This window comes from Anopheles marshallii, chromosome 3 (assembly GCF_943734725.1).
Source record: "Anopheles marshallii chromosome 3, idAnoMarsDA_429_01, whole genome shotgun sequence".
NCBI lineage: Eukaryota > Metazoa > Arthropoda > Insecta > Diptera > Culicidae > Anopheles > Anopheles marshallii.
In genome coordinates, this window is record NC_071327.1 from 75,700,225 (window position 1) to 75,716,830 (window position 16,606).

The window sequence follows — 16,606 nt, forward strand, 5'->3', positions numbered from 1 at the left end:
ATGAACCCTCGCAATCGATCACAGAACTTTACAGTATTTACAATTACGCCGGTAATAATGACAATTACGCGTGCAATCAGGCCCCAGCGTGCAATCTGCCAACATATGCCGCCGTGTTTCTTGCGCCATACCATTAGCATCGATGTTGGTTTGTTTTTGTTTTCGAATTTGCTTCCTCCACCATCGTACTAGCGGCAATGCAATTAGCGACCTCGCAGCAAAATGCAAATCAAACGTTTGGGGGCCGGGTGTGCGGGTAAGTTTTTAGTTCTTCTCGTCCGTTTTCTTCTTCTTCCCGTCCTCGTTCTCGTCCTCGTCCACGTTGACGTTTATGTTGCGCACGTTGCTGGACCGTGCCCGGAAGTAGCTGCCGGAACCGGCTTGCTGCAAATTTCCGGCAATGCTCTGCACCAGATCGTTAACGGCCTTCAGCGTTTGGATCGGGATCTGTACATGCGATAAAGCGGGAACGGGAGTGGGACAAAACCCCACCGGTGGTGAGTGTGGGTGCGAAGTTTTACGAGCGCGCTTACTTACGTTGAATATGTTGTCCAGTATGCTCGATCGGGGCTGGTTGATGTTTGCGCTCTGATTGACAATTTTACCGTCAGCCTAGAAGAAATCAAGACAAAGTTTTGGAACGTTGAAGCTGGTGGCCAAAGCCGGTTGGCGGTTTGTCCGGAAGCTTACCGACTCGTCCCCTTCGATGGCGGGACGGGCGCTGCAGGGTGCCACGGTGAGCAATGCAAACAGCACCATCGTAATGGCTCCGAATCGGATGCACTGGCTGGTGATGAGCTGGAAGAAGTGGTTGAATGGGCTTAATTTAATCAAATTATTTGATGAACATGTTATTTCAGTGCATTAAGGCACCGGTGGACGAGGGCAATGATCTTTCAATAATCATTAAACTAATATCACAGCGAACAAATGTTTTAAAAGATCTTCTCGTCAAACAATGGAAGAATTATTTCTTCAATGCAGAATAATGGCTCCAATAAATCAATTTTCGGCACATATCAATTTGTTATGTTGCCAATCGACTGTATATATTTTGTTTTGTAAGGGTGGTTAAGCAATGGGCTAGACATTACTACTCTTAATATTTTTAAAACTATGGAATCATTTAAGTCCCATTAAATGAAGCTCTTTTTACAAGCATTTCAAAACCACAGTTGAAGGTTCACTTTGTAAAACCTTGAGACTGGTTCTGGATCTATAGTTCCAATTATCGTTCTTTTCTGCAACGATATACTCAGACCTCATACTTGAATGCATTTCTGAACTGTTTAAGGTCACAGTTTTCACCAATGGGCCAATGGGCAATACTTTTGAATTTCCCTTTATTAAGCGTATGCAAACAAGTAGTTTAGTGCAATCAGAACTAGTAAAGTTTTGTAAACTGCGCTTTGCAACTATTTTTGTCATTAATTAGAAGCTCTTAGCGCGATGACATTTGCAGTTAGTAGACTCCTAATTGTTTCACAGGAAACATTTAACTATGACAATAATAGATCAAATTTAATAATAATCATTAAAACGAATTAGCGATTTGTATTTCGTAGTAACTATTCGTTGAAGCGAAATTGTTTGAAGAACTATTGCTGCAGTGTACCGGTACCAAAAGAATGTTTTTAATTTATTTTGCAACTGTTTATTTTAGAGTCTGTATCCCAGAAAATGCTAAGCTTTAGAGTGAATTTCTATGGACACTGTAGCATTCCGCACTTCTTTCCCTCCTCGAGGAGGAGTTTCCCTTCCTCGCCCGACAATCCTTCACCACAACGCTACGTGACTGGGAACGGTGTAGCATAAATTGACTGCTCGCCTAACCTCGAGATGAGCGAAATTAAATGATGCTGAACAAAACACATTTGCCAGCATCCATTTCCCGCTCTCTTTTTTTGTTACTGCATCACCCTGGTTGACGGTATGCAACCAGGGCCGATAGTGGTAATTTTTTTCCGGCCAATTGACTTCCCGATTAAAACCACGGACTCGCTTAGCTTCGTTCGTGTCATTTTGGAAAATTAATTTCCCCCCTCCCAGTGCACCGTTCCCGACCGGCTTGCGGTCCGACGGACCAACATGAGTGAGTCGTAAAAAAGTTTCCACATCGGTCATCCGTGTATGGGACAGTGGTTGAGATGTTATTTTGACGATTCCTACGTATCTTCCAACCACAAACGAATGTGCTGCGGAAAAGAACGCAGTGGATGATGTGCTTTGTTGGCCGGACCCGGATTTCCCCAATTCGGTACTGTGGAAAGTTTTGCTTCACGGTGAGCTGGTGTCTCGGGTTTTAATTTTACTTTGCGCTGCCATCCATTAAACACCGTGCACCGGAAACCGGCACGGCGGCAAACCGTTGTCGACAATTTGCAAACTATAAAAGTGACAGCACGGCGAGGGCTTTCAATCGGTCGGGTGCACCGAATATGTGTGCCACTTAATGGTTAGTCGCTTGGGTGGAAATGTTGTTTAATTAATTGCAGCCAGAGTGAATCTGGGCTGTAGTGTTGGTCAGGACTTCAAATATAGGGATGAAACGTGTGTATCCGTGCGGTTGGGCAGCTTTTTTCGTTGACCAATTGCAACTGTACTGTTTCTCGTGTAAATAAACCAAAAGACCAGAATGCGTTGCATGAATTGTGGTGATGCGAGCGAATGGAATAAAGTTCCTTTATCGTCGGTCAGCATGCGTCTGTTTGGACGCTGAATGTTGTTGCCAGCGTAAGAAATTCTTGCATCAATAAACAGTGAAATTGCAATGAAACTTTGGGATATATATCGCCGGCATACGCTCGCCAAGCGGCATTCCAATTAAATGGGATTTACTGTGTTTACTGTGAAAGAAGCATAATTAATTCGTGTATGCAACGTTGCAAGAATGATTCATTTTAATTTGGTGTGAATTTTTCGAACAGATGTGCGGCTTTTTTAAAACAAACTTGTACTATTTTGGTACATTTAGTAAAATAAATACAAGCTGCATATCTGGTCATATCCAATCCCTCCTTGAAAATAACATTTTATTTTGCAATAAAGTAATAGCTATAAAATCAAGATAAAGTAATAAAATTAAATAATTATTGCAAAATGATAAATTGCTCTACGCTTGATTTATCGGCAAGATCTTTAATTGATTCCAGCAATATCTAACACTCCGTTAACTCTATCACGCTACATCGTAACACTTCACCGCTCATTTTGTGCCATTCACCCAAAACATTTCCCATACGAGCGTCCAACCTCGACAGCGCTCCCCGTACATGAAACACTGCGAAACGACTATTTTGGGCAGTTTTTTTTTGCGCAACACTATCCACCGCTCGTTCGTTCCATGTACGGCCGCAGGGTGATCACCGTCGGCCATTGACTTATTCACCGTTTAAAACATATCGCCAAACGAAACTATGTAACTGGAGCATGACCCAGTTAGAAGGCTGAATCAACATACACCTAAGCCCGCAGATCACGATCAGCTAACAAACAGAACAAATAGCCGAATTGGTTTGAGCCTAAATATTCCCGTCACTTAGAACAACCTACATGTTGCACCTGAACATTTTTTCACTCACTTTTACTTTGTTGGCCATTTTTTTGTGCTGGAGGTGTAAAATTCACACGCGTGAGAAGTAAAATATAACAAAAACTAGCAACAGTGCTAAGGGTGACTTCAACGCAACGCCAAGTGAGGAAACAGACAAGAAACTCGTATGCGAACGATCGGAAACTTGCTCTGTGCACACGTTTGCGCTTGCGATAAGATCGTGTGATACTGGTGCGACTGGTTCGGTGGCGGGTACCGTACTGAGCCACCGTAAGTTGCAGAGCGAACGTTAAATTTGAGCCTTGTTTGATCTCTTTCACCTGCCCCGGGTGATCTTCGGTGGAGGGCATGTTTTTGGGGTGGGGGATCGCTGGCGCACGAGAAGCGACGAACCCGGCGTGCAGTATCTGCACGATGACGTTGGGTGTGTGGTGTTCGATGCAGACTGACCACAACGGTACAGTTGCTGTAGGATGATGTAGTACATAATAATAATCAATAATTCATAGACTTTGGTCTTTTCTTGCATTCAAATCAATCGTAAAGACATATCATTCTTCATTGGTTAATTGCTTCACAAGTTTCACATATAACTTATTATAACTCTGATTTGTTTTGAGTAGTTGAATTTAGTACAATATTGGCGTTTTTGTTTAGGAAAGATGCTTTTGAGATACACATAAATATTTTTAATCTCATATGTATTCTTATGGATTTTTATTACATCTTTTATACAATATTTCTTATAAAATACTTAGTTGACTTTGTTTATTATCAAATACATTTTTCAATATTTTTTGGGATGTTTTATGAAATTGATACATGAAATTTCCTTCTCATTATCATTTTTTTCCAAAAATATACTTAACTTAACATAATTATAATCAGGTGTACCAGTTCTATGCGGCATCACTGTATGAATGCGTTGAACGGTTGCACTTGCAGTGAACGGTTCACTGATTCAGCGCCGTCCAGGCTGAGTACACCAGGGCAGAAAGTGAGAGTGAGAGCTCTGTAAGGTCGATGGAGCAGCAACAAAAAAAAAACCCACTCATACCATACCAACTAAAATACACACCAGCAACCGTCGCCGGTGTTCGTCTCGCCCCAAATGCCGCCCGACAGCATCCCGGCACTATGCAAGTTCCAGTTTATAGCAAGCTTAAAACTCGTCCAAAACGGGTTATGAGCGATAAAAACTCCTACCGGGAGGTTGGATCATGAAAGGGCTTCAAGCTGAGTTAATTAACCGGCTTCCACGATGGCCGGATGACCGGTTGGTGCGGCTACCACATTGAGGAAGTCCTGTATGGTGCAATGGCGGTAGTCAGAATCGGTTGCAAAGAATAAAGCTTGTACTTTTAGGTATTTAAATTGAATAGCCTTGTTGGTGATCGGTGAGGTGATAAAAAAATTACATTCACTTGGGTTCCTTGTGTTTCACCATCGCGAAACACAGTGGATTACAGTGCGCCATAGTTCTTGTCGGTAGCATCGTTACATGGTGAGTAAAAAAAAAATACGCACAGCAATCAAGCTTAAAATGAACCATTAATTGAATGTTTAATCAAAAACAGCACATCTCCTGTGTTCCATTTGTGAGTCTCCCTCATTACACCACAATGGGAATTAAACCACAAAACCCTTCATCAAACCCCGCGGATAGCGCGCAGCATAACAGCTCGCATGAGTTGCACTTACTTGTCGTGACACGATTCTCACGACAACGACACGATGGGCGCGAGATTAGACGGTGCGTTCGATGTGAGGTGTTTTGTTTTTCACTCCAGTGCGTTAAACACCATGGAAAGGTCAGGTTTGGTTATGGGAACCAACCCGAACAGGTGATTAAAGCACACATGTTTTCGGGTGTATTACATTTTGCCCTTGCCCTTTCAGTCTAAGTCGTGTGGAAGATGGATAGTTAAAAACAAGCTGTTTAAAATTTCATTTTACTGAACCTAAATTGAGGTACTGCAGGGAACTTCAATTAGGTCATGTGGTTAGGTCAGGTCCCCAACACATATGTGCAATAAAACACCGACCTTTTTATACTAAAGATGACAAAAGAAATAAAAAAATGCTGTTTTTTTTAGAATAATAAAACCAACAACAACAAAAAGTGGATGACCGAATGGGCAATTTCTAATCAATTCCCCCAGGAGTCACGCAAACGAACGCAAACGCTTATTAAAATGCGATTACTTCAACCCGCTTGGTGTTAATTAGTGAACGCTCCTTCGTGACGTCCCGCAACGTACCGGGTGTGTTTCTTTGTCGCGTGTCACTTGCGTTGCATTCCAGCATTCGTGCAAACATTCAATGAAAAGCACCATGCAGGAAGTGTTTTATTTTCTGTTTTGTTTTTAAAGGCATAAGACCATAGCCATAGCGTTTGCTAATCGCTCTGCGAGTGTGCTCTTGAGTGGAATTAAATGTGTAATAAGTGGGTAAGTAACTCAGTAATTTTTGCATCAACCTCCTCTTGACCGCTTCTACACAAAAGTCACCGCCTCGTATTGCTAGTAAATTGCAAAGAGTATGTGCTTACGACGAATGTTTACGATGAGCATTTGACCTTTTTGAGTGTGAAATAAGTGTCGTTTATATGTTGTTATCAAACGTGTAATAAAACAGCGTATTGTCATTTCATGTAATTCGCACCGTTAATTAGTTGGCTTTTAATTAACAAAGCAAAATGATCTATTCATTCTCCCATTATATGAATTCCTTAAACAAAGGCGTCACTGGAGTATCTCTACGTCATCGCATGACGCCGTAAGTGACATTAAATTTTATCTCCTTCTCCACGTGTACCGCAAGCTGGTTAAAATAACTGTGAGTGATTTTGGTGTCCCGATACAAACACAACCATAATGCGAACCCGGCCTGAGCCAGTTAGTCGACCAGTGAAACTGTTGAATCAATCTCGCCATGTCCGAAACCTAATGCAAGTGAAACGTCCGCCCCATTGCACCGTTAACCCAGCGCCGAGCTGCAAATCGACCGCAACTGCCGACCGGCACAGGCATGTCTGCATCCAGTCACACGAAACCGACCCGGGCACAGATTCAGCAATCGGTCCCTCGCGAATGTGGTGTAGGTTAGTTTTGCATGGTCAAACAGTGGTTTAACTGGTCGGTGCCGCAAAGTTCGAACTCCTGCCCAACTGACGCCTGACGCTGACAATCGCGCTACGCACGCACACACAGCTATTTATCTCGTTACGACCTTGTAGTAAGGGGGCAGTTGCGTTACCCTAGTGACGACGTGCTCTGTAACGGTGGAACCTAATTAGCGGGTGGACTCACCTTTCGACTACTAATTTTCCGAAACAAACCAACCGTTCCCCAACATCTGTATCCACACCGGAGGGCTGCTGACCGTTGGCACGCTAATCCTATTTTATCGTTATTTCTTCCAGGGCATCATACGATGACGCGGGGCCGGGGGGAGGGCGGGAAGAGAGACGGTTAACGTTGTTATCAGATTATCTCGATTAAATTCTCCACCTTTCGGTTTGGGTGCTACTCGTTCATGTCACGATCACGGTCCCTGTCGCACGCAATTACCGTGTATCAAAGCGGACAGACAAAGCCCCGACGGGTGAAACCACAGACTAGCACCATCAAACCACCACCACCACCAACGCGGGACGCGACGATTTGCGATGTTTGCCTTTGGTGCGAGAAAGTGTTTGCGTTGCAACCAGTCCTTGAGGTAGAACAAGGTTATTGGACATTGCATAAGCCAGCAGCAGAGTTAAGGAACGGTTTCTCGTTAAGATTTTGTTCCCCTAAGAAAATTTGCTTATCGAAACGCGGGGTTGTAGCATTTCCACGACAAGTATCAGTTACAAAATAATTAAAATTAAAAAATAATTAAAAAAATAATTAATAAAAAAAATGAAAAATAATTAAAATAATTTACTCCATTTTATATAATCCACTATGTCGTCCTTCCTTGATTTCTTACCTCACTAGCAAAAGAAATAAACATAGGTGCAATCAAAGCAATTAGCAGCAAATTTGCTCAATTTTACTTACGTAAAAAGATTCTATTAAACATCTTCCACCTTCTGCTGTGAACGGACAGAAACGAAAGCGAAATACAATTAAGCGCGCACAAAAAATAAAATGCCAGAATTAGCTGTAAAGATTGGTGAACCGGCGTAAGAACGATCCTATTGCCGAAAGGTGTGATTACGTGGGATTGGGACTGGTTAAAGAAAAAAAAAAAAACAACCATAAAATTCATCAGAATTTGTACTCGATTGGTGAAACAGACTTTACAAAACGAATCAACGTTGGTGAGATAATGAGTGAACTAAATTTTCAATTGCATTCATATTTGTAGGAAAAACCTTTTAAAACTCATTTTACAATCTACACAATATGGAGAAAAACCCTCATAGTAATGAATCAATTTTAAAGAAATCTATGTTTTCCTACTAAGCCCGCCAACAAATCCCACGCTGTGCAGTGATAATGTGTGGATACAGTTTAATCTTTGAAGTCGTCAAAAATTTAATCTATTTTGGATCAAAGCCGAACTCCTCTCAGCTTTAGTTCACTAAGCTCCGGTGGGCAGATTGTGTCATCGGAATAACACTAGTAAATTCAGCTGCTAAACCCATTTTAAGCCGCTCATAGCAATACTCAGTGTTTCTATGGAAAAGATTCGTTTTGACACTATATTTAAACTCTAACGTATTGAACAGTTTGTGAAAAATTCTTTCGCTAAACAGAATCAAAATTTGTAGCTGATTTCAATAGCTGCTACCAACGCATTGCTTCGAAAAACTCGCCTCAATGAATTGCACCAAAGCAAACAAAATCCTAGCGAAACGGCGAAATCCCTACGGCCATAATTCATCATACATTATCGGTATTCGCTCACCGCTGAGCTTGCGGTATGCAAACAAAACCAATAAAAACCGCGAAACCCGCAGCGAAGCTTTTCCGAGCGATACATCATCCGACGGTTGGCAGCATCCTGCTTGGCTGTTTCCGCAAATAACATCACTCCACTTCATACCCCACGAGCCACACGGGTACGGGTGCAGGAACGTGCACGAACGTGGCGGACGCTCAGTAAGCTCTAAAGCTTTCAACCCGGCCCGGCCAAAGTCAAACCACGAAAAGTTACCGCCACCGGCGAGTGAAGTGAAAAGAATCACTTGACAAAACATTCGCACACATCTCACGCATGTACGCCCAAACACGGCGAGGCCATTCACCCACACTCACCCAGCCAATCGTAATAATCGAGTCGTTTGGGGAACGGTTGATGATTGAAAACTGAGCTTCCCGGGTGACATAATTCGATAACTACCCCCAGCCGGTGGGTCGTTGGTTTTTTTTCCTGCTTCGTTCTTTTCGTTTCGTTCATCCTTAGCTTGCTAACTGGCTGCACGATAGGAACACGTAATGCCACGCCATGGGAAAATCCTTCCGATTCGCTTAACACCAACTGACGCCAAATGGTTCGACCGCGATGGCTTTTCAGTGCAATAAAAATGATTTGTCTCTCGAAATTCGATAATATTCTACTAGCCGCGCGCATAAGGCGGCATGCGTGCACACTAAACCCTTGGCCTCCCTTGAAGCCTTTCCTGCACCACGTGCGCTCGCCGGATGCTCTGTTGTGTATCGACGATGGAGGAACCTATGCCGCGGCAGTAACATGCAAAACTGCCACACGTTCGTTCATAACCATACCAATCCCGGGAGAATATGGCCCGCCAAATGGCATACCAATACCGACCAAAGCAAACAAAAACCGTGAAAACCCAAATCCTTTCCAATGTTTCATCATCTTGCGGCACGCAAGTACGCAATAGAATACTGGTCGGGAAAATGGCAAGAACAGCGTGTCACCGCCCTTACCGCCATGAATTACCGGTCTTTACCCAAAGTGGTGACAATAAAATAATAAAACACATAAAACGAAATCACCACTACACGCCACGGAAGAATGGGCTGCCGAACGGTAAACCGGGATCGTAATGGGATTTTTTTCCCTTGCTGTACGTTTCGTCCATTTTGCTTCTCCGTACGGTGGTTCGCACACTGAAATGATACATCGGTTTGCGTTGGGATGCGGAAGCGTTTTTCAATTTAATGTTTTGTTTGCCTACCGCCACTGCCCGGCCACGCGTCAATTGCGGTGCGTATGTGAAAATTGGTAAATGGTAATATTGCACACTACCCCGGCCGGCCGGTTTGGTTTGGTTGCCTTTCGGAATTTTTGTTTTGTACTGTATTGGACTTTACTGATATTGACAGTTTAATGGGTGTCGATAGTTTAAAATGAGCTTACGGTAAGCGTAATTTACTGCGCGTTTACCGCGTGTGGTTTATTTATCGAAATGGTTTCAACATTTTTTCGTATGTTTAAAACTTTTAGGGCCAGTGTTTATTTCCACAGTTGTTTGCAAATTGTATTTTTTGATTGGTTAACAATTTACTTATCTCCTGCTAAAATCAGATTACTTTGATAACCGACCGATTATTTTGATAACCGATTACATTCCTTATCGGACTGTCTGAAAAAAGGCCGATAAGAGTCGGATAACATTAGTTATCAAACTGCCCGATAAGAGCCCAATAACATCCCTTATTGGACTCTAGTTGGACTCTTATCGAGCAGTCCGACCAATGGCAATGCTGAATCCGTTCTACCTGTTCAGCGTTCTGTTAAAGAGCTAATTAGCATTAAAAACACATAGCTGTATCATTCAACGCTACTGAATTATAAAAATGCTATGCATGGAAACAAAATTTAAAGTTCGTAAATAAGTTTAATTATCGTACCAGCTCACTTTATAGCTCAGCTACCTTTTCTCGCGCTAATCTAATCCGCCAGCAATAAAACCGCCATTTAAATCTTTCGTAGAACTTCCGAACTCATTACAAAGCTCTAATTGTGGCTATCACAGCCACAAGCATAAGCATAAGCTTTTTATGACCCATTTGGATAACTTTTAATCACGCAGCATCCATCCGCCGGAGGTATTGGAAAAGCTACCGTGGGGAAACCTAGTGATTTTCAACTGTTGCCATGGAAATTGACGGAAAACAGATAGACAGCATCGCCATAACGGTGATGAACCATTAATAACCCATTTCGCCAATCTGTTTGCTAGCTATCCGTCTTCCAAACCCATCCACCAATGGTCCTCCTGTGCAACTGAAACTCCCACAGCGAGATAGTAAATTATGGCTGCACGAGCCATCCCGAGAATTGGAATGGAAAAAAAAGTACGCTTTTCTCAAGGAGCTTTCGTGTGGATGGCATCATCGCCCAGTGTGAATCCTCGGTGAAAAACATGATACCCAACAATGGAAGCATTATACGTGAACCGGCTGCCTTCCTACCGTCAGCCCGGAGCTTCACACTTGAAATCATTGCCTCAACTCTCGGAACAACCCCCGGAACAACACCTCACCCGAACCACGCATTACATGCCCTGTACGGCTCACTTAGAAGCAAGGAATAATTTAATTTATAATACTCTTACACGGCTACATCCAACCTTGCCAAAGCTACTGCCCTCCAATGATGCCCCCCAAAAAGAAAAAAAACCTCGATCCGATCCGGATGCCTGGTTAGATGTTCGATATGCAGAGTATGATGGTGGTGGTAACCATTTTAGCCAACAGTGATACAGGAAGGCAATAAATTTTCAATATTTACAATCAAAACTACACTCGTTCGGACGAACACGTATCCTGTTTTCCGTACGACGTACGTGAACACACACACACACACACACACACACCAGGCAGGGTAGGGAATTGGTTTTTGAATAATTTCACCATAACGAAACAATGACCTCCGTTGCCCGGATGGAGCCGGATGAGTGGAATGTGGCCCTTTCCATCGTCTAATGCATACCATTTGTTGCTGGAAAAAGCTATTCCGGGAAAGCCTCCTTGTCGTTCTCGCCATCGAGCGCACGAGAGCGAGTGAGAGAGACGGCGAGCAAGATAATAAATGGTGGAACCACAATAAAATTGTTTACAATGGCAACTGCGTACACCATTTTACCGTATTACATATGAACGCTTTATCTGCGAACTAATCGGAACCGATAAGTAAGCTGACAGGGCGGGGGAATGGGAGAAAGCTTCTTTTTCTATACGTCTGGATATTTATTCCTCTACAGCCCTATCAACCGGCAGTTTAGCATGGAACGGTTTGCTAATAGGCATGCAAATGCGTCCCACAATCTGTGACGCCTGTATTTACACCAGTTTATCACTTGTACGAGAAATTAGCCCCAAACCCTATGGCCGTGCGTCGGTTCTTCTCGTGGTGGGACAGAGATTTAAAGTTTCCCTGCCTGTCGTGGACAAATGGAAGATGATAAACCGATACGGTTTGCTCGATGTCGTATTAGCATTCGGAAAGCCACCGAGCTTGGGTATTTATAGTGGTTGGTGCTTTTAATGGAGGAACGCTTGTTATGTGAGGTATTCATAAAAGTTTCTTGATTGTTTGGCATTGTTTCGTTGATAGCGTTTATGTCGAAACACAACTCACCAGCTCCACTAAATGTGGTTCATTTCCAAGGAATGTCCAGGAAGTTGTCCTCACCTCACCCGGCCCTTTATCAGTCTCCAGTTCGTGTCTGGACCCCTAAATCAAGGGTAATGAAGGGAATAGATATTAAATAAAATGTATCCTCCTGTCAGCATTTCTTTGTCCTAATCAGTAGAACATTATTAGCTTCTATATGAGACTGTCTCAGAAGCATTAAATCAACTGTGTTTATTGGGAAGGATTTATGAATCCCAGAGGAACCTATTCGGTCATTGGCATGCAGTTTGCAAATTCCTTATGTTTGTTGTTATTAAATAATAATGCTAGATAAAAAGAGTTCTTAGTGACCCCATAAAATAAAATTTGCTACCCTAATGCAGGAAAAGCCAACATTTTATAGGACCTTCAACATGTTTACACACTTCTTACTTTTACGACTCCTCCAACCAAACAGCTTCGTTCCAAACACATTGCCTTGTAATAGTACAACGTGTGCAGTAATTATATCATGCGACATGTTTGAATTGCGTTTAAAAATTTATCCTAAACACCATCCAACTCCACACCGTCCATTACCCAGGTAAACTACGCCCGATTGCTAGTGTACGCTCCAAAATGCATCCCAATTTCAGTGGAAAAATAAAAACGAACTCCAGCGCTGTGCACAAAACTCGTACCGGCTATCTGCTAACGGATTGCATGGAATTATTTATCTGCACAAACCCGACCCATTGGTCAGGTGCCGGGCGGCAAAACGTTGCGGCTTAGTTTGCTTGCCATTGTGTGTACGTCCGGGCATTATTACTGCATGGAATATTTCTTCTCATATATCCCTGCCCGTGCGCCACTACCTTCGGGCTTTGGAATGAAATTAATTCCTGCTCATGCTGCCACACCTCCCAGTGCCGGAGCAGTGGTGGACTTCACTAAGGGATGTGGATGCGCTTCGGGGTTTTGATGTGTTTGCACCTTGCCGAGGAATGTTGCCGGAGGTTTGAAGAATAAAAGAATGGATTTTGATGACTAGTTCCAGGCGACCGTGCCGGGTGATGCTGAGTGTTCATTTAGAGGGAAGATTGGAGCTCCGATAAACCGTACCGGAGTGCCACAAAAAGCCGTAGATTCACAACTGTCAACTACTCCCGGTACGTCTCACTATCATCAACACAGCCCGGGCGGAAGATGGAGCGTAACAGTGGATGGGCCACCAGCGTCGACGGTGGACACAGGGTTTATGACATATTTTATTGGGAAACGGTTTTCGGTACACACCGGGCCACAAACAACGTCAATGGTAAAATATTTTAGTTCTAGCTATTCCATCGCTCATGGGCCAAGGATTTTTTTTGTCCTGCCCTCTATCCTCTATTTTCTCCATTCCGCCATCACTTCCGATCGCATCCCATCCATTTATCAGTACGGGTCGAAAAGCTACGGATGAATTCTGACACCACACTCGGGTATTGTCCCGGGACACCGTACCATCCCCGATGCCCTTTTGTTATCTCTGCGGTAGGTGAATTTTAATGAACGATAGCATGGTAATCCCTCTTTTATGATTTATTTATGGCTGCAATTTGGAAACGATGTACTAGCTACCCCGCCATCCGGACGTTGCGAACCTGGCCAGCCGCAGGCGCCGGTGCCGCGTCCAACGATTGTTCAGTTTTTGATCAGCTCGGAATACTGGATGATACGATTCGTTGGGTGACTTCGTTGCGATCTGAGGTACGCAAAAAAGGTCGCCCCGCCGAGAGGGTAGCCCACTTTAGACCGATTCTGGCTAGCACGAACCATTCGAGGAGTGGTAGGAGTGTGTATTGTCTTTTTTTTAGGGTTGTAGTTCTAAAACTGAATTGTTCCATTGCGTTCAAAGTGGATTGTAGGAAGAAAGGAATCCGGACGAGTAGGGATAACTGAAAGATTACACAGTTTTATGAGGTCGAGATGTTAAGTATCTGTGTAAGCAGTGTAATGGGCGTAATTGAGGCTTTTTTTATTGTGGTTTCATGTGAAGGGCATCATAAGTTCGGAATGAAGCATGCCATGTAAGTAAGTAAGTAAGTAAGTAAGTAAGTAAGTAAGTAAGTAAGTAAGTAAGTAAGTAAGTAAGTAAGTAAGTAAGTAAGTAAGTAAGTAAGTAAGTAAGTAAGTAAGTAAGTAAGTAAGTAAGTAAGTAAGTAAGTAAGTAAGTAAGTAAGTAAGTAAGTAAGTAAGTAAGTAAGTAAGTAAGTAAGTAAGTAAGTAAGTAAGTAAGTAAGTAAGTAAGTAAGTAAGTAAGTAAGTAAGTAAGTAAGTAAGTAAGTAAGTAAGTAAGTAAGTAAGTAAGTAAGTAAGTAAGTAAGTAAGTAAGTAAGATGTCCTCCCCACATCCCCACGGATTAACAACGGTGATACTAATGATGACTTTGTTTACATAATTTCAGGCGTGGTAGAGCTCGCATTTCAGCCCTCGGTAGTAACACGAAAAACATGGGGCTGGAGTCCATTCTGGAGTCCCAGAACACTGGATGAACTTGCTTTATAACGTACAAACTGTTGTTTAAGGGTTGGGATCAATGGGTTGAAAGCTGCACAGTGAAACAATTTCAAGAATTAAAAGAACGTCAACAACATACAGATACCAATGCCCATCTTGTTCAACGAAGAATTAATATTTTGCTTCACACAGCTCCTTCCTTTCTGAACTGGGCTGAATTTTTTACAAAATCGTTTGCAGTTCACTGCTCTGTACATCACAAGCAGTGTATGAATTGAGTACTAGCGTTAATCAATGCTAACGATAGAGAATGCCTCGAGCGTAGAGATTAGTAGAACTTTTTTAATATAAACTTTTCCGATTCACAACCTCGTTTTTTGGCGGCCATAAAAATGTAACGACTGACGAGCATGTTACTGGCTGTTATAGCACTCCCTTCCATTGCTCAAAGATCGATGCCGAACAAAGGAAGAAAATGTGAGTTAAGGATTTTCCGTTCTGCAGCACTCAAGAAAGCACGGGCAATTATTGCCGTCGATCATCCCTTTCCGGGGTGTGACACAGTTTGTAAAGTCGCTTAAAAATCATATTGTGAAACTTTTATCATATGCCCGATTCTTTACGCTGTCAAATGAAGCCGCACATACTCAAGGCCACTGACACTGAACCGAGTACGGTGCCTTTAAACACATGAGAATTCATCGTTCGCTGTCAATGATCCAGCCGCACGTGAACAGTCACCGTTGCGCACTCCACAGAAAGCGCTCCCCAGTGAACCGTTCGGAATGAAAATTAATTAGAATGTAGAACTTTCAATTGAATGGTTGCTTTCCCCTTTGAATGTTTCGCAAAAAAAACATACAAAGGAAAGGATTTTGCTGCGTGCTGCAAAACACGTGTTCTTCGGTGCTTCCAATCTTAGCTCTCCGCATCCGTAGCAGCAAATGATTGAAATTGATGATCGAAATAACCATTTTGCGTTGAGCTGCAGCAGTGTAATGAAAGAAGTAATGAGAATTGTTCAATCTCACCGTAAGACAGCGTGCCAGATGCGTTCCGATGGCTTCTTGGCTATGGTGCACCCATTTCCCCCCAGAGCGTGCTATTGTTAATAATGGACGATTGCATTAGCAAGAAGCACCAATTAATTAATGGTTTCTCGTAACGGGGGGCTTAGATTTGTGCCTTTTCCGTATAAGTATAAGAATGTTGCATTCAGTGGTAATACGAATATCTTTTAACCAGTGAAGCGAGTAAGTAAACGGTCAAATATATTGACTTAGTGTACGTATTGTTTCACAATAATTAGTCTGCACTCTCATTTTTAATACGAAAATTGAGATAACTTGTGTAAACTGTACAGATTTGGAGTCGAAATTTGCAACGCCTGCAAGTATGCATTCGCTACTTGTATCATCACTTTTAGTTGACGATGTAGCTTATGAAAGAACTTTACAATCGCTCCGCCTAAAAGTATGCAATCAGATTTGCTCATAGTAACCCGATTTTATTCTTTCAGGAATTCATGCATGAATATTTCATGGAATGTTAAAAGACAGCCTAGAGAATTGAATTGAATGGAATTATTGAATACATTAACAAAAAAAAATCTATTTACTATCCGATAGAACCATGTGCCTGAATCAAGTTTTCCTTTTCAGAACTTAAAACAAAGATGTTAGTACATGGAGTAATGTAATTCCATCGGCAATAACCTTTAATTGCCTATCATTACAGGTGAGAATTCAAAACATATCCTAAATGTTTGTAACTACTTCTTTTGCTATTCTTTTCTATGTTCGCCCAAAATTCCAGCACTGTTCTTAAGGTCTTAACGTACGGTGACTCCCGTCTTGCGTCACGTACATGTGCCATATGGTGGCGATTCCGGGTACCAACCGTCAAGCTACAGAACGCAGCCCACAAAAGCCTACTCGCAAAATCTATTAACGATCAAATCTAACTACCGTCTGCATTCGGTAATGGTTACACTTCGTCAGCTACAGCCAAGTGGCCACAGACTAGTG

At 42.6% G+C, this 16,606-nt stretch overlaps 1 protein-coding gene across 1 annotated transcript; it reads right to left on the reverse strand.

Moving 5' to 3' along the window:
• Nucleotides 1–264: 264 nt before the first annotated feature.
• LOC128714749 (uncharacterized) lies at nt 265–3,599 on the reverse strand. The gene is made up of 4 exons (XM_053809630.1): nt 3,588–3,599; nt 691–798; nt 538–612; nt 265–447 (listed from the first exon to the last, which is right to left on the reverse strand). The coding sequence occupies exons 1-4, from the start codon at nt 3,597–3,599 to the stop codon at nt 265–267; spliced, it is 378 nt and encodes a 125-aa protein (XP_053665605.1).
• Nucleotides 3,600–16,606: the final 13,007 nt, after the last annotated feature.

Bases quoted from the DNA above. Each gene is read 5' to 3' on its own strand.
- LOC128714749 (XM_053809630.1), bottom strand. The intron at 613-690 runs GTAAGCTTCCGG...GATTTCTTCTAG, and splicing joins CCATCGAAGGGGACGAGTCG to GCTGACGGTAAAATTGTCAA. The intron at 448-537 runs GTAAGTAAGCGC...TCGCATGTACAG, and splicing joins TACTGGACAACATATTCAAC to ATCCCGATCCAAACGCTGAA.